This window comes from Neofelis nebulosa, chromosome 2 (assembly GCF_028018385.1).
Source record: "Neofelis nebulosa isolate mNeoNeb1 chromosome 2, mNeoNeb1.pri, whole genome shotgun sequence".
NCBI classification, from domain to species: Eukaryota; Metazoa; Chordata; class Mammalia; order Carnivora; family Felidae; genus Neofelis; species Neofelis nebulosa.
Window position 1 is genome coordinate 193,334,893 of NC_080783.1, and position 18,609 is coordinate 193,353,501.

The following is an 18,609-nucleotide window of genomic DNA, read 5'->3' on the forward strand; positions in this document are numbered from 1 at the left end:
GGAAGTGACGTCGCCCGCGCCCACGTGGTCCAGCGTGGTTCCCGCGGGTCGTTTCGGCCGGACGTGGAAAGTTACGAGCTCGTTTACTCGACAGAGGCCGGTCTTAGCGCTCCGGTGCCCGTCCCGTCGGCAAGATGGTGAAGCCCAAGTACAAAGGACGGAGCACCATCAACCCCTCCAAGGCCAGCACAAACCCTGGTACGGGCGGCGGGGCTCGCGGAGGGTGGAGCTTGGAGGAAGCTTGGTAGGGAGGGCTCCGAGGGGATCGAGGGGGAGGAGGGATACCCGGGTGGCAAATAACTTGGAGTGGCCTCGAGCCGAGTGGCTATTGGGGACGAGAAGGCAGAAGGTGGTTTTTTCATTCGCAGGCACTGAGGAGGGCTGACATCTTGCACGCCTCTCAGGGCCAGGTGCCACGCACCAGTTCTAAAGTCGGGGAAAGTGAACCCTTGGGCCTGGCAGCCATGGGGCACCTCCAGTTGTGAAATGCAGAGACCGGGAAGCTCTGAGTTGGAAAGGGCAGTTATCTCGACCTCCTCTTGTGTTCCTAGGTGGATCAGCCTCTCTCCCAATATGTTTCAGACTTGTATGATTAGGAGTTAATTGGATAGTCAGATTAAAAGTGGTGTAGGCCGACCCAGCTGGCATTTTACACTTGACCACACTTGCCTGCCACTCTAGCTTTGACCATTTAAATGAGAAAGGGATTGTACATTTGGCTGTTGGAGTCATCGTACCTGGTAAGGCGCACGGAAACACTGCAGGTGGACGGATAATGATCATTTCAATAAAGATGTTTTTGGAGATGTTTGTGCGCTTTGCTGAGCTTCCACTTGCGGGATGAACAAGATAGTCTTTGGGGGAGTCCCTTCCATTGGAGAGAGACAGAGCATGAGCAGAGGAGAGGTAGAGAGAGAGAGAGGGAGACACAGAACCCAAGGCAGGCTCCAGGCTCCAGGCTCCGAGCTGTCAACACAGAGCCGAACACGGGGCTCGAACTCACCAGCTGTGAGATCATGACCTGAGCCAAAGTCGGACACCCAACCGACTGAGCCACCCAGGTGCCCGTAATAATCCTTTTTTTAAAATGTGGTTTAAAGTTTTTGATGACTTTAGTTGATGTTGAATGCTTTCCCTGGATTGCTGATAAATTATGCAATTTCTGTACCCTGGGATCTCAGAATGTCGGACCCAAAAAGGCCCTTAGGGGTTACAATGTTGTAGGTGAGGGGCCAGGGCCAAAATTAGGGAAGTGGCTCATCACAGTTGGCAAAGTTGGTGAGTAGAGCCGTCAGCACTGGGATTTCAGCCTGTTTTCTGCATCGCTTCAGGAGTAGACAGGTGACTTGAAGACATCCTCAACGGGAAGAGCTAGGCCAGTATTAACATGCTTATTTGTCCTTCTCTCTCTGAGATGTAAGGCAAGATTTGCCACCTATGTTGCTGTTGATGGAACTAAACTCAAACACTAGGAAATTAAGAAACTGGTACATAAGGAATACTTAGGTATCAAAATATGTAGTCTCCGTGGTGTCTTGCGTACAGCAGGCACTCCGTATTGGTTCCACAGAGGTAGGTGTCTTAGAGCACAGACAGTGGTCTAATGCTTTTGTTTAAATTCTGGCTCTGCCGTTTAGTAGCTGTGTGATCTTCGGCAAGGCGTCTGGCCACCTGTGCCTCAGTTTCTCAGCTTGCAGAATGAGGATAACGTGTCTCTCCTGATAGGGTTATTGCATGGATTACATGAGATGATGCCTGTACTGTGGATCACACAGTGCCACGATTAATGCTCACAATTATTAACTCTTATCAAACACAGTCATATTGAGGGTCAGAGGTTAGGTCAGCTTTGTCATACCATGTAGCTTCCGGTGATCATAATTTTGTCGGGACGACGTAGGAGAGAGTAGATATTTTGCAGTGAGGCAGGGCAGCAGCTTGCCTACTTTGAGCTAGTTGGTATGTTTGAGGCAATGAGCATATTTAAACTTGGTTTTCGGGGCGCCTGGGTGGCGCAGTCGGTTAAGCGTCCGACTTCAGCCAGGTCACGATCTCGCGGTCCGTGAGTTCGAGCCCCGCATCAGGCTCTGGGCCGATGGCTCGGAGCCTGTTTCCGATTCTGTGTCTCCCTCTCTCTCTGCCCCTCCCCCGTTCATGCTCTGTCTCTCTCTGTCCCAAAAATAAATAAACTTGGTTATCAAATAGCTTGCGGTCGACTTCTGTCTTTCCTAGATCGAGTACAGGGAGCAGGAGGCCAGAACATGAGGGACCGGGCCACAATCCGGCGCCTGAATATGTACAGGCAGAAGGAACGCAGGTGAGCATTGCACACTGCCATGCCCCCTCTCCCTTCGTGCCCCGGACTTGTAGCTGAGACCTCATAACCTATGACCTTCCCACACCCGCTTTCCCCAAATACCAGTAGTGTATTTTCAGATGTCATCTTATATGGGTGTTGTTATGATAAATTGTAAGGTTCCGGTTAAAGGCTTGGGTAGTGGGTGGTGAAACAGTGATTGTGTCACAAGACTGTAGGACAAATCGAGGTTTTATTCCTCACAGCCTCGCCCTCCACGAATGGCACATGAAATCTCAAGTTACATATCCCTCAGCTAGAAATCTGGTTTTCTTTCACAAAGCATATAGGACTGTAGTTATGAAAGCAGCCAGAAAACTTGTTTTTTAATGCGAAACTTTAGATCACAACATTGTGGCACTTGGAAACTCATCACAACTGGGAGTTCTGCTGAGGCAGCCTTTACCACAGGGACTTGCTGACCATGGCATTTTGCTAGCTGGTCTTAATTTGTTTGGTAATTAGATTCTTCATCCATTCTGAAAGATGTGTTTAAAGCACAAATGTCAATGAACTTAATCTTCCTTAGTCACCTACTCTGCTGTTTGTTTTAAAATTTTGAGTTCCAGCATAAATCACCCTCTACTTAAAACTCGTTTAAACCGGCCTTCAAATAATTACCGCAGAAACTCAAGTATGTGGCGTTTTTTTTTTTTCCTTTTTAAAAAAAGCAAACAAACAATAAACAGATTTTCAGACATCAGCATTATTTGTTATTCATCCAGCAGAAATCATTACGTGCTCTGTTGCAAGAGGTTTAAATGGCTTTTGGACAATCTGTTTCAAATGTAGAAGTACTTTTTGTTTACTGAAATCTGTATTTCATGATCATTTAAAACCAGAAAAAGAAAAAAAGGTCCTTTTGATGGAAAGGGTATTCTGTAAACCAAGCTTTTCTGTTGCCTTTCTTCTGTCATCGACCAAAATCTGTTATTTCCTCAATTTAGGAACAGTCGTGGTAAAGTGATTAAGCCTCTGCAATATCAGTCAACCGTGGCTTCTGGCACGGTGGCAAGAGTGGAGCCAAATATTAAATGGTTTGGTGAGTACTGTCACTGTCCCCTGTCACTTTGTTCTACCGAATGTGCACTGTATGGAAAAAGGTAGGCCTAAAAGGGGTCTGAAAGGCAGAAGCTTTTGGGCGACTAGTACTGTCAGGGGTTATAGGAGAAAGGGATGAGAAGTACCCATAGTGGCAAAAGTGCTAAGAAAAGTAGTGGTGGCAGATTCCAGAAACAAGTTCTTCTTCTTTTTTTTCCTCTCTTTTTTTTTTTTTTTTTTTTTTGAGAGAGAGAGAAAGCGCCAGTGGGGGAGGGCCAGAGAGGGAGAGAGAATCCCAAGCAGGCTCCACCCTGCTAGCACAGAGCCCACTGTGGGGCTTGAACCCACCAACCACGAGATCATGACCTGAGCTGAAGTCAGACGCTTCACTGGCCTAGCCACCCAGGCGGCCCCTCAACAAGTTCTTTTTGTAAAGAGCTCATTGTTCATTGTAAGTGAACCCTCTTTTTTTTTTTTTTTTTTTTTTTAATTTATTTTTGGGACAGAGAGAGACAGAGCATGAACGGGGGAGGGGCAGAGAGAGAGGGAGACACAGAATCGGAAACAGGCTCCAGGCTCCGAGCCATCAGCCCAGAGCCTGACGCGGGGCTCGAACTCACGGACCGCGAGATCGTGACCTGGCTGAAGTCGGACGCTTAACCGACTGCACCACCCAGGCGTCCCTTTTTTTTTTTTTTTTTTAATTTTTTTTAACGTTTATTTATTTTTGAGACAGAGACAGAGCATGAGCGGGGGAGGGTCAGAGAGAGAGGGAGACACAGAATCAGAAGCAGGCTCCAGACTCTGAGCTGTCAGCACAGAGCCCGATGCGGGGCTCGAACTCACGGACTGTGAGATCATGACCTGAGCTGAAGTCGGACGCTTAACCGACCGAGCCACCCAGGCGCCCCGTAAGTGAACCCTCTTAAACAGATAGGTCCGTCCTTGGTGACCTGCTTTCACAGAACCTGAGAGCTGTCATCTCGTCCTTTCCGGTGGCCCAGAGGGTGCCTTGCAGGTAATGCCTGTGCCTTTAACTCGAAGCACAAGTGCATTGGCTGGAAGCTCCTTTGAAACAGTTCTTCATGGGCACCTACACTGGCCGCAAAAGGGTCTCTTGTTGGCCTTTCCCGGGAGCGAAGAGAGCGGAGTCAGAGCTTCTTGCTTTGGAAAGTCGGCCTCCAGTTGAGGCCGGGCTTTCTCTCAGTCCCTGCTAGGTGCGTGGGCACGTCAGGTCACACCCCATGGTTTGCTTGGTGTTTGACCTCTGCGCGTGGAGGCAGATGACAACTACCTTTGAGTGTCTCTCACATCTTTTGAGGGGATACCCTCTAGGAAGCGGCAACACGGGAAGGTGTGCAAGAAAACGTTTTAGAGGGGCGCCTGGGTGGCGCAGTCGGTTAAGCGTCCGACTTCAGCCAGGTCACGATCTCACGGTCCGTGAGTTTGAGCCCCGCGTCAGGCTCTGGGCTGATGGCTCGGAGCCTGGAGCCTGTTTCTGATTCTGTGTCTCCCTCTCTCTCTGTCCCTCCCCCGTTCATGCTCTGTCTCTCTCTGTCCCAAAAATAAATAAACGTTGAAAAAAAAAAAAAAAAAATTAAAAAAAAAAAAAAGAAAGAAAACGTTTTAGAGAGGTGTTTTAGCCTCTCTGGAGACTGTGACTCTAGGTCCAGACCATCTGGGTGTGAATCCTAATTCTGCCATTTCTGTGACCGTGGGCAAGTTATTAGGCTTCTCTGTTGATTGACTTCCTTGTCTCTAAAATGGGGATAAAAATAGTCCCTATTTTCCTAGGGCTGCGGTGGGGATTAGGTGGGGGAAGATGTGGGCAGTGTAGCAGCCAGCGGCCCCTTAGCCCTCACCATCTTGAGTTCTGTATTTGTGCTGCCCATGCTGTTTCGTTGAATATGCGTTTCAGACTCCCTCACTTACAAGGAGTTCCCCAGCTAGTGTTATGTAGCTTTATTTTGTTCCCTTGCATGGATTTATTGGTGAACTCAATAGTCCCTTCAAACCCTCATAACCCTAAAGGCAGTAATTGTGACTCAGGTTCTGTGCTTCAAGATTCCCTTTGTATATGAGTACATCAGCTGTGATTGGCTCCAGATTTCTTTGCCAGATCTCGCAGGAAGTATAGGATAGTTGTCAAATCTCAGTTCCATTCAGTGATGTTGATTTTTCAGTTTCATCCAGTCAGGAAACTGGGCTTGGAAAACTCTTGAAACCCTTTGTGTGTGTGGTTGGTGGATTAGTTCATAGTGTATGAGTGCAGGAGAGGCAGTTTTTTTGTTTTACTCCCCCCCCCCCCTTTTAAATTTGAAAATGGCTACATGGGACAGATGTATCGGATGTTTGGGCAAGCCAGGGTAACAGAGTCTTGCCTTTCCCTGTGTCTTTGGGAAGAAGGATGCAGAATCAAAAAGGAGTTGTTTATAAATGACAACATTCTTCCATAAAACAGGAAACACACGTGTGATTAAACAGTCGTCGTTACAAAAATTTCAAGAGGAAATGGGCACAGTTATGAAGGATCCGTACAAAGTTGTCATGAAGCAAAGCAAGCTACCCATGTCTCTTCTCCACGATCGGATCCAGCCTCACGTAAGTTGGAGGATATCCCTGGCAATGGAATTTCGTGGGCACACTCCACACCGATCCAGCTCTAACATGTTTGTCTTTTGTGTTTTTCCATAGGGAAGAGTGGCTTTAATGCAGTACTGATGAACTTTCTGAGACTTCTCCTTTGATCTGTGTTAGGGCCTTACCCTAGTATGAATGGCGTTGTGTCAGGAGGGCGCATTACCTAGTGGATCAGAGCGCAGGCTTGGGAGTCAGGTCCCACTTAGCCTTTGCTCTCCCCCTTCCTAGAGCCTTAGATATCTCCATGGGCTTTCACTTCCCGGCTATAAAGTCAAGAAAACCGGCCTCCTTGGGTGACCAGATGAAGCATTTGGCATACAGTGAGGTCATAGCCCACTGCCGTTAATTAGAGCTGACTAGATCATGGCTATTACTAATACTAGTTGTATTTTGGGTTTTTTTGGGTAGGCAAACTGGTTTAAGTGGTAACTGCTTCACACTTCGGGGAAATGTAGAGTTAGGACTGGGTTGGTAGGAGGGAGGCCTTTGGTGCTATGTACTTTGGGCTTCTGTGAGACCCTTGGAATTCTTTCTAGTGAAGGATAGGGTGCTGGGTAGATTGGTTCTTAACCACTGTGGTTGAAGGACAGTGAGGACTGAATCCTGCTCGAGTGGAATGAGTTTCACACAGAACCAAAGAAATGGCCTCATGTTTGCACGCTTTTACTTGCATCGAATATTAATTCTCAGAAATGTAGCCAGTACGTAAGCCTCAGTTCAAATGTACGGAGGGGAAGGAAACATTGACATGCATGCATGGATTAAACAGTTCAAAGCAAATTGTTTACTCGCAGAACAAAATAAAAACCAAGGCCTGGTTATTGCCTCAGGTTTTGTCAATTATGCTTTGTTTTATGACGGACTAGAAGAATGGCACCTATTAGTGGAATGACTGTTTTCTTTCAGGGAAACACATGAGTGTAATTCATGAACCACAGACAAGTTGCTCATTTCCCTTGTTCTCTTGGTCTGTTCTCCCTAAAGCCATCTTTTAACAAACTATTGAATCTTGTTTACGAGGAGAACAGAGAGGGCTTATTATGGATTTATTGCTTTGTTGCTCATTCCGGTTGTTCAGTGCTTCTAAAACTCGGTGCCAAGTATCTGATCTATAGAGTGAAGGATGGACAGCTGCACCAGTCAGCTGGTATTTTGATGCAGATAATACTCAAGAGTACGGGATGCCTTTACTGCTTTGGCCTTGAAAAACCTTCCCTGTTTTATTTTAGTGTGGTATCTACCGCTCCTTATAAAGTTTAATCCTAGATCCCTGCACAGGGGAGTCCAATCAGATATGCTTTAACTTTTACACTGTCAGCTACATGTGCGTTATAATTACTATAATTCTGTAGCAGTCCAGCAAAAATACTGTCACTTATTTGTGTGCTTTGTTAAATACTGCTATAGCTGCATGATGCTCGTTAACGTACGGGCTCACACACACACATCTGTGTGTGTACTGTACTTGATAGGTTATTTATGAGCTTTCCAAGAATAACTTTGGTCACGGTTTTCCCGCTGACATCAGTACCTGGTTCCCCTGTAAAACTGAACTAAGAGAGGGGTTAGAGAATCTAAAAAAATGACAACAGCTTAAGGATCTTTAGGAATTGGAGGGGGCGATCAAGGTCAGAAGCCATAGGGGCTGGTCCATCATCCGTGTTTAGTGGCTGGTGCTCACAGAGGAGCTTTGTACTGAGGGGCAGAGGGTGATTTTTTTTTTTTTTTGAGGCTATACTCTGCCGTCTGTTAACGTTCTGTTACGTGTTAGATCCTAACTCAAACTTCGACTTTTATCCTACTTCAAAAATTCCTATGCCCGTAACTCCTTTACAGGCACATCAAGTTCTAGTTAGTATCAGGTTCCTTTTATCACATCTAAACTATTACTTTGGACTTCTGCTAGATGTTTTTCATCTGAAGGCTTTCCATGTGCATTTAATAAAAACGTTACCTAAATTAGGAAAAATGTTATCTGAAACTAAAATGCATCTTACAAAACAAGCAATTCCTTTTGGCCACGAAAGAAGTTAACTTCCAAGAAAAAGTTGGCATTTACAGTTGGTTTAAAAAAGAACACAAATTTGAGTATAATTGTCCTTGACAAAATCTGTGAATTTGGCGAATTTTATGCACTTGTTTGAAAACTCAAAAAAGAAAAGATAAGTTAATTTTTATCATTATGGCCGTAATTACATATGACTCAAGTTTATGATAAATGAAATAAAGCAGAGTTTTTGGCAAGTCTTACACAACTATTCATATTTGCTTTGACTCTTTGTATTACTTTTGTATTTCTCTAAGGAGGCTTATAGAACTTTAGGATTGGGGAACAAGTGCTTTTGCTATTTAAGCATTTCAAATTTGAAACCAGGCTGCATCCCTGTTGTAGTTTTCGGTATGGGTTGAGCTTTGAAAAAACAAAAGCGGAAAGCCTTTCCTGGGTAGGTTTTAAACTTTCTGTTTTTGCTCAGTGCTTTCCTTAGCTTTACGCGAAACTCTGTTTTCTCTTTAGAACTCCAAGGTGCACATTCTTGACACCGAAAGCTTTGAAACTACATTCGGCCCTAAGTCACAGAGGAAGCGACCAAACTTATTTGCGAGTGATATGCAGTCTCTTCTAGAAAATGCAGAAATGTCCAGCGAGAGCTATGACCAGGGCAAGGATCGTGACCTGGTCACTGAAGACCCTGGGGTGAGGTACGGTTTGGGTGTCATCTGCTCTCATCATTTGCTCTTCTGCAGCAAAACTTTTTTTTGAGTTTATTTGGAGACAGAAGATGCGCCAGGGGAGGGGCAGAGAGAGAGAGGGAGGGAGAGAATCCCTAGCAGGCTCTGCATTGTCAGCGCAGAGGCAGACTGGGGTTCCAACTCACAAACTGAGATCTGGCCTGAGCCAAAATCAAGAGTTGGACACTCAACAGACCACTCAGGTGCCCTGCAACAAAATATTTTTGTACCTTTATTTTACCTATATGAAGCTTGGTGCTTACCTCCTAGATAGTGATCTTCTTCCCTTACACTAGAAAAATTTGTGACGTTGGGGCCAGATGGAAAATAATTTCTGAGGTGGCTTGTTTTCTCTGGGTCTCTTTTTTTCATGATTGTTTTTTTCTTCATAATAATAGCAGTAGATTCTGTCGTAGACAATTTAGAATATACAGTTAAATTAGAAATGCAACAAAAACTAAGAACTCCTAGTCCCACTGACCATGTTATTAAATTGTTAAAATCATCAATGTCAGGGCTTCCTTAATCAGAGACTCTGGACCACTGGGGGTTCATGGATGGCCTTTGAATTTCCTGTGACCTTCTGAAGATGATGTGGAAAATGTATGTACATGCGTAGAGGTGGCAGTGTTTTGTCATTTTTATGTTTGCGGAGGGGGAGGAGAAGGATTGATACCTTTTGTCATATCATATTCTCATAGAGTTCTTACCCAAAAAGTACCAAGAATTAGTATTATTCTGGATCTTTTTTACACTCAGTTTTCATTTATAATACCTTAAGAGTGTTGTTGGTTTTTTTTAATTTTTAATGTTTATTTTTGGGGGGAGACAGAGTGTGAGTGGGGGAGGGGCAGAGAGAGAGAGGAAGACACAGATCTGAAGCGGGCTCCAGGCTCAGAGCTGTCAACACAGAGCCCAACTTGGGGCTCGAACGCATGGACCGTGAGATCATGACCTGAGCCGACGTTGGACACTTAACCGACTGAGCCACCCAGGCGCCCCCTTAAGAGTGTATTTTAACTTTCCCCCCCCTTTTTTTCCTTAATGTTTAAATGTTTTTTTACTTCTGAGAGAGAGACAGAGTGCAAGCAGAGGGGCAGAGAGAGAGGGAGACACAGAATCTGAAGCAGGCTCCAGGCTCTGAGCTGTCAGCACAGAGCCCGACGCGGGGCTTGAACTCACGAACGGTGGGATCATGATCCAAGCCAAAGTCAGACACTCAACTGACTGAGCCACCCAGGTGCCCTGAACTTACTTTTTATTTTAATATATTTTTATAAATTATTAAGAATAAATTTCCATTAAAAAAATAGATTTCCATGGTAGTACTCATCGACAGTCCCGCTGTGGAACATTTATGCTGTTTGTAGTTTTGCCCTGTGGTAAATAAGGCTAGGGTAAAGCATCCGTGTGAGTAAATCTTTCTCCTTAATTATTCCTCTAAGATACATTCTTATGGGGGAAATGGCTGTGTCAGAGAGCATGGGTGTTTTTGACAGGCAGCTGCCCGGTGCCCTCCAGAAAGCGTTGCCGTGTCCCCTCTTCACCGCGCGTGAGTGTCCCAGATGCCTCAGCAAAGAGGTGCTGTTGCTCACCTGCACCAGGGCTGCCCCAGTGCTGTCGGCAGCCTGTTTTCTAACTGCGTCTCTTGGAGAGCAAGTCAGGCCATCTGAGGCCAAGCAAAAGAGGTAGCGAGTTCATTTCTTCTTAGACGTATTTGGAGGGCGCCTAGGTGGCTCCTTAGGTTAAGCATCCAACTTTGGCTCAGGTCGTGATCTCACGGTTCGTGAGTTCGAGCCCCGCGTCGGGCTCTGTGCTGACAGCTCAGAGCCTGGAGCCTGCTTCGGATTCTGTGTCTCCCCCCTCTCCCTGCCCTCCCCCACTGGTGCTGTCTCTCTCTCAAAAATAAATAAACATTAAAATAAAAATAAGTATTTGGACTTTGTGTGCCTCTGCTGATGTGAATTTTTCCCCCTCCCAAAGGTGCAGTATATAATGGGGGGGGGGGGGGACTGGTTTTGTTTCCAAGACACTGGGTAAATATCTGTGAGGCTAGTGGATAAACAGATTCTCAGCCTTATCAGAAAAATTTCACTTCATATGGGAGTGTAGATTATGGTTCAGGTCTTGCCAAATCCTTTTCATAATCTTCTATGACATGTTGCCTAATTACAGTTGCTTTTTAAAATATTTGTTTTAATTTTTCCATATTTTTTATGTATGATGTATGGTTTAAAATTTTTTAATTTTGTTTTTAATTGATATACCATTCTCTTTAAAAATTTTTTTTTAATGTTTATTTTTGAGAGAGCATGAGAGGGAGAGGGGCAGAGAGACAGGGAGACACAAAATCTGAAGCAGGCTCCAGGCTCGGAGCTGTCAGCACAGAGAGCCTGACGCGGGGCTCGAACTCATGAACCGTGAGATCATGACCTGAGCTGAAATCAGATGCTCAACTGACTGAGCTACCCAGGCGCCCCATAAATTTTTAAATGTTTTAAATTTATTTATCATGGTAAGTGTACTCTTTAATCCCCTTCACCTATTTTTCCCATCCCCCGCCCCCCACCTCCCCTTTGGGTAACCATCGGTTCTCTTTAGTTAAAAGTCTGTTTCTTGGTTTGTTTCTCTCTCTCTTTTTTTTTTGTTAGTTTGTTTTGTTTCTTAAATTCCACATATGAGTGAGATCACATGGTAATTGTCTTTCTCTGACCGACTTATTTCACTTAGTGTTACACCCTCTAGCTCCATTTTTAATTTTTTGAGGAAACTCCATACTGTTTTTTTGGTTTTAGGTTTATTTTGAGAGCAAAGAGAGCGCAGTTATGGGAGGGCAGAGAGAGAGGGAAAGCGAGAGAATCCCAAGCAGACTCTGCACTGTTGGTACGGAGACCGACCAGGGCTCAGACTCACGAACCATGAGAACGTGACCTGGGCTGAAATCAGGAGTCAGATGCTTAACCGACTGAGCCACCCGGGCGCCCCCTCCATAGTGTTTTCCAAAGTGGCTGCACCAGTTTGCATTCCCTCCAGCAGTAGGTGAAGGTTCCTTTTTATCCGCATCCCTGCCAACACCTGTTATTTCTTGAGTCACTTTATTTTAAATTTTACATTTTTTACTGTGGTAAACTGGACATACAATTTTATCTTTTCAGGCATTTTTAAGCCTGCAAGTCAGTGGCATTAAGTACGTTCACGTGGTTATGCAGCCGTCCCTGCTCCGGGTCTACTGCCAGAATCCTTTACATCATCCCAAACTGAAAGCCTTTACCCATTAAACAGTTATGTCCCCTCCCCTGCTCTCCCCAGTGCTTGGTGGCCACCATTCTACCTCTGTCTCTTAGGAGTCTGACTACCCTTGTGAGAGGTACTTGATAGTAAGTGCAGTCCTGCAGTGTGTGCCCTTTCGTGTCTGGCTTGTTTCATTACCAGAATGTCTCCAGGGTCATTCATGTTGTAGCCTGTGTTAGTACTTTATTCTTTTTCGTTCCTGAATAATACTCCATTATGTTTGCAACACATTTTTAAGTGCATTCATCCATCGATGGACATTTGGATTGGATATAATCACTTTTTAAATTAAATTTACTCTTGGTCCGTCTCCAAGTAGTTTTAGTGCCCTTTTCCCGTGGCACATGGCCGGCTCTTCCCTAAACATCCTCTTACCCTTTGTAGGGCTTCACTTGCTCACTTTGAGTGTTTTCTCATTTAGAAACGAAGCCCAAGAAGAGATCTATAAAAAGGGACAGTCCAAGAGAATATGGGGTGAGCTCTATAAGGTAAGAGTTGCAGTTCTTTCTCATTGAGCGTTCCCCCTTGGCTTTCGTGATTTTCTATGAGAGAACTAATCTTGATGTATCGAAGATCTGTCAAATAAAGCACAAACTCCGCTGCCCATTCTGTCCTCATTCCCTCACAAAAATGGGATAGGTGTGCCCATCGGGATAGTATGTACTGCCATTGTTCTCGATAACTGCATTCGATTTCTTTTTATTACTCACGTAATAGTAACAGCTGCCATACACAGACCTTACATTTATTGTATGTGGTGGAGCCGTGTGGGGATTTTTAAGTTTCGTAGTCCAGCCGGTCTCGTTTACAGGCAAGAACACAGGTCTAGAAAGATTGAATTCCTCACCCGGCTCACTCAGCTGGTTAGTGGGAGATTCTGTGTCCTGAGTCCTGGTCCAGCACTCTTCAGCTGGGTGAGTTTTATGTCCACATGCTAGAGATCAACCTTGGTGACAGAGGCTTTCAAGCACACTCCCATAATCCAACAGTAACATAACCGGAAAGCAGCACCCTGAAGGCAAACTAAATTTTTTAGGTTTTTGTACAATACACAAAAGCTGTGGCAGCAGAAACTTTTACAAATCTAAGAAGTGAATGGTTCCATTCAATAATCGATAGTAATCACGAAGTAAGGTGGGTTTCACCTAAGTCAGTTTTCCTCTTTGAAATTCAACAAGTTTCTTACACTCACAGGATGGAGAAAGTTTTGAATTCTGATCACTGGGCATCAGGTTTGGCTACTCCTGTTTTGAAGTCCTCACTATTGCTTTCTTTTCCCTGGGTTCCCTTAGATGTCATCCCTCTCCCATTTCTCATTTCACTAAAGCAAATCACTTTTGCGTCTTTGAATTGCAGGTGATAGATTCCTCAGATGTTGTAGTTCAAGTTCTTGATGCTAGAGATCCGATGGGTACCCGTTCCCCTCACATTGAGACTTACTTGAAGAAGGAAAAACCCTGGAAGCACCTTATTTTTGTTCTTAACAAATGTGACCTTGTTCCAACCTGGGCAACAGTAAGTACGGCTGCTTATCCACTGCCAGACTGCCAGGCCGCTCAGCTCCTCGTAGGCTGAGTTCTCTGTAAATGAGTCAGTTTCACGGTTTTTAGGATTTGAGACCGTAAAGTATCACACTTCTCGCATAGTAGCCACGGAAGTGTTTTCACTGAAAACAGAAGTAAAATGTGCTTCGCTGACAGGGGGCAGAGTTATCTCTTATCCCCTGATGGTTGGTGAAGGCACGGTTGCCAGTATCCCCTGGACGGATGATGAGGCCCCTTCGCATGGAGACAGCTGCCACAGCCGCTGGCCTGTCCCATATTATGTCACATCAATTGCATTTAGTCACAACGAAGGCATTTTTGTAATTGTTTTGTCCGTGTAGACAAAAGACAAAGTGTTAACTTTCATTTAAAAAAAACCCAAAAAACATTTGAGGCACCTGGGTGGCTCTGTCGGTTAAGCCTTCGATTTCGGCTCAGGTCATGATCTGGTGGTTCGTGAATTCCAGCCCCGCATCGGGCTCTGTGCTGACAGCTCAGAGCCTGGAACCTGCTTCTGATTCCGTGTCTCCCTCTCTCGCTCAGCCCCTCCTCTGCTCACACTCTGTCTGTCTCTAATATAAACATTAAAAAAAAAAAACCATTTTAAAGAATTACAGCTACCATTTCCTAGGACAGCTGTGTATTTGAAATGCAGTCTGTTACTCAAGCTCCGACTCTTCCTGTATTGTGAATAAACAGGTTACAACTCACCAGCATCTTCTCTCCCCACTTTAGAAACGTTGGGTTGCTGTCCTCTCCCAGGATTATCCGACACTTGCCTTCCATGCAAGTCTTACCAACCCCTTCGGCAAAGGAGCATTCATTCAGCTTCTCCGGCAGTTTGGAAAGGTACTGGGACCTGACCCATCTCCGGGAACGTGCAGCTGCGGGGCTGTTAAAGCATTTGTCTTGCCAGCATGTGGCAGAGGGGTACCCACCTCACCTCCCCCATCATGCCCATGAGAAGTGTGTGTTCCTAGACGTATGTGTTCCTAACGTGTGTGTTCCAACGTAAAAATTCCTAGAGCCTCGGGGTTATAAGGGATTTTGGAAAATGTTTTCTGGCTCAACCATCGCCCCTATCTTTGACCGGCATTGCCTCCCTTTCTGCCGTGTCCCTGGCACCTGACGGTCCGTCTTCTGCTTGAGAACAGGCCCCCTCCCCATGCTGTGTTCCCCATCCTGGGTTTGTGAGCCTACCATGCCACTTCTGCCCTCAGGCCTGTGCAGTTTCTGTCCCCTCTGCCTGCGGGGCATCCTGCCCGTCCCTGCTCCCGTGTCGTTCTCTGGGAAGCCCCGCAGCCAGGTCGCCCTTGTAGGTATTCTCAAAGCTTCACGTTCTGTACCTTCAATTTGGTGTTCGTGTGTTTAGTTCATTCTACCTTGGCTTCTGACAAAGTACATGTGTCCTTTGTCCCACCCTTCCCTGCTTCCCAGGAGTGAACATGTCCGACCCGTGGCTGTTAGTTACCTTTAGTATTTTCTTCCGTATTTTTTATACATCCTTATTGTGATTCTATTTCTCATCTCCTCCTGCCCTTCCACCTGCCGTTTTAGATATTTATATGTTAAGTCTCTGCTGTGGAAAATGAGGACTAAGTTTCTTATGGCTGTTCTGTCCCCACACGTACTCCCTTCTCTCCATTCTCCCTGCATCACTCTACATCATCTGGCCAGATTGTCTTTCCTTCAGCGTTTACGTGGTCATGACTGTACGATATCAGTCGCCACTGATCCACACAGCACTCTGAATGTAATTCCTCTCTGATGGAACCTTCTGTTTTCTCTGGCGTTAATTAGCTCTGTGTCATTTGTCACTAATGTGTCACCAGATCCTCTGCTAGAGTGGGAACTTGGAGAGTGTTCGGCCCCTCCCTTCCCATCGGGACCGGCTACGGAGCCTTCTTCCTGGGGTTCCCTTTCACTGCCACCCTGAGCATTTCATTGGGATCAAGGGATCCCACACAGGATCTTTTTTCTTGGTTTTTCGTCTTTCCTGGTTTACTCTTTCCTTTAAATAGAACATATTTTCCAAAAGCTTCTGGAGAAGGAGTGCTTAGAAGGAACATTTTTTGAGACCTTGCATTTCAGAAATACCTTTATTCTGTCCTCACACTGTTTCTCCTCAGAATGCCGAGGGCACCAGCGCATCGTCTTCTGGTGGCTTCTGTTGTGCTGTTGAGTAATGGGACCATTCCAACTCTTGGTCCTTTGTGGCTGGGAGCTCTTAAAAAAGAAACTCCTGTTTTAAAATTGCACATTGATGTGTTTTAAGGTGGGTCTTTTACTGTTCAGTGAGTTAGGCGTTGGATGGGACTTTGCCTGATGTTGTCCGGTAATATTTCTTGGAAATTCTCCCACCCTCTACCCCATCAGCTCTTCTCTGGTTCAGGAGTTGGGTGTGCTCTCTTGGTTTAATTCTTGAATCTTCTTTTCCTTATTTCAGTGCCTTTGTGATGTTTTGCTCTATTTTATGGGAAGTTTCTTTGACTTGATGATCTAGCTGTTCTGTCGCAAAATTTATTTTGCCTCTCACTTTTAAGAATTGCCCTGCCCCATTTTTGTTTCACAGATGAACTGTTTTTTGTTTCCGAGAATGGTAACGATGGTGGTATTTTGAAATTTTCCTCTCTCCCTATATTAACTCTGTTTCCTGCCAGTTTGTGTTTTTCTGTCTGTAGTACTAGAGTCACACTTCAAATGTCTGGTTATTTTCGCCTGTCTTCATATCTAAGGGTGAACCACTGAAGAAAAGTCTCGTAGGGGTTCCTGGATGGTTCAGTTAGTTAGTATCTGACTCTTGATCTCGGCTCAAGTCATGATCTCACGGTTCGTGCAGTCTAGCCCTGTGTCGGACTCTGTGCTGACAGCGCAGAGCCTGCTTGGGATTCTCTTCCTTTCCCTCTGCCCCTCCCCTGCTTGCTCGCCTGCTCTCTCTCTCAAAAACAAAACAAAACAAAACAACCAATAGAAGTTTTATGCAGGGGGGTAGACTGTTGAATACTGGACTTCCCTGTCAGGAGACTAGGTAAAAAGCCAATATTTTGTTGGAGGGCACTCTAGATGTCAGTGTAAGTTTCCCCGTAAAGGAATTTTCTAGTCTCCAGCTCGGGGATGTATATAATCCCTTGGCTGCAGGGTTCGGGAGCTCAGTGGGAGTAGGGACCTGGGGGTCTCGTCAATATTTAGACTTTCATGGGGTGCCTTGGTGACTCAGTCAGTTGAGTGTCGACTTCAGCTCAATTTGTGATCTCTCAGTTTGTGGGTTTGAGCCCCAAGCTTGTGCTGTCAGCACAGAGCCCGCTTCAGAGCCTCTGTTCCCCCCTCTCTCTGTGCCCCTCCCTCGCTTGTGTTGTCTCTCCCAAAAATAAACATTAAAAACATATATTTATTTATTTAGACTTTCATTTAATCACATTGGGAACACTTGCCTTCAGCTACTGTTATCCACAAGTCCAGGTTCCCTTTTAGGTTTAAGAATGCAATGTTTTCAGAGATGTAGGGTTTCCAAAAAATCAGTATCTGGTAAGGTTCTGGGGCAGAGAACCTAGGTGCCCCTGGGGGGGAAGGCCGGGGTGGGGTGGTGTCACTGCTCTGCAGACTTCTCGCTAGTCTTGATTTCAGACCCCCTCAGTGGTAGCTGTCCTGCCCATTCCCCATTTTGTGATTCTTTGGCAATATTTTTGCTGGGTTTTAAATTTTCCTAACTTTGTCACTTAGCTTTCATCTTTGTAGTGAGTCAGGTTGGGTACTACTTAGCTGGTAGTGATTTATTAACATTGTAGGTTTTTATTTACTTATTTATTTATTTATTTTTTTATTTTTTTAACGTTTATTCATTTTTGAGAGATAGAGACAGAACATGAGTGGGGAAGGGGCAGAAAGAGGGAGACAGAATCTGAAGCAGGCTCCAGGCTCTGAGCTGTCAGCACAGAGCCTGATGCGGGGCTTGAACTCACGAACTGCGAGATCACGACCTGAGCCGAAGTCGGACGCTCAACTGACTGAGCCACCCGGGTGCCCCTGTAGGTTTGTTTTTATTGTCTCATCTCCAGCTCATTCTTTTGTTTTATATGCCTGGTTCTGTACGTTCGTATATGTGCTCATTCCCACTGCTGTCATCCTAGTGGAGGTTGTGGCAGGAGCGAGGCCAGTGTGGACGTTGGGTCCACCATCTTGAATTAGAAGTCCTCAACTAGCCTTAGGCAGTTGTTGAGTTCTGTCTCCTTGAGACTTTCACCCAGTGGTCTAACTTCTGAGGTTGTTTTTTTTTTTAACTTCTGTCATTTATTTTTGGCAATGCAGATGCAAAATGTGCAGAGCAGAGGAGGGGTGGGTCATGGGATTGCCAGTTGGTGCCATCTGCCGAGGTTCTCTTCCCTTAAGACATTTTATCCGTGGATGATGTTCTAAATTGATGACTAACAAGTTCTTTCTTCCTTTGCTTCTCGACCTACATACTTTTAACCTTAAAACATTCAAGAACAATTGCACATGGACAACTTGAGGAAATGAGTCATGTCTGATTTATTAATAAGTGTATGTGTGCAGCCCACTCAGGCAATGTAGGTGGCGTGTGCCTAGGTTTTAGATCAAGTTCTAGTAACCCTTCTGCCTTATTTTCTTTATATTAGCAAAGTAACACAACCTGTTTTTCTCAAGGGATGTTCATGACCGTGTGTGTGTGTGTGTGTGTGTGTGTGTGGTGTGTATTCTCTTTTTGAACAGTTGCACACTGACAAGAAGCAGATCAGTGTCGGGTTCATTGGCTACCCAAATGTTGGCAAGAGCTCCGTGATAAACACATTGCGCTCCAAGAAAGTCTGCAGTGTGGCCCCCATTGCAGGCGAAACAAAGGTACGTCCGGCTTTAAGTGCCTTATTTACTTCTCCATATTGTATTTCCCTAGAGGGTGATTGTTTACAGCATGGAGATTTCTACCTACTTCTCTTGAGTGAAGGCTACCATTGGGAGTTTGGTCTCCATATAATAGTTTGGAGTGTTACC

General features: G+C 45.3%; 1 protein-coding gene across 1 annotated transcript in view; it reads left to right on the forward strand.

Moving 5' to 3' along the window:
- GNL2 (G protein nucleolar 2) overlaps nucleotides 1-18,609 on the forward strand; it is a 26,547-nt gene continuing 7,938 nt past the window's right edge. Inside the window, exons 1-9 of the mRNA XM_058718023.1 lie at nucleotides 1-198; nucleotides 2,233-2,317; nucleotides 3,304-3,398; nucleotides 5,859-5,998; nucleotides 8,553-8,737; nucleotides 12,480-12,546; nucleotides 13,415-13,573; nucleotides 14,338-14,451; nucleotides 18,331-18,459. Of these exons, the coding sequence (XP_058574006.1) occupies nucleotides 135-198; nucleotides 2,233-2,317; nucleotides 3,304-3,398; nucleotides 5,859-5,998; nucleotides 8,553-8,737; nucleotides 12,480-12,546; nucleotides 13,415-13,573; nucleotides 14,338-14,451; nucleotides 18,331-18,459 (1,038 nt within the window). The 5' untranslated portion in view covers nucleotides 1-134. The remainder of the gene's footprint in view (nucleotides 199-2,232; nucleotides 2,318-3,303; nucleotides 3,399-5,858; nucleotides 5,999-8,552; nucleotides 8,738-12,479; nucleotides 12,547-13,414; nucleotides 13,574-14,337; nucleotides 14,452-18,330; nucleotides 18,460-18,609) is intronic.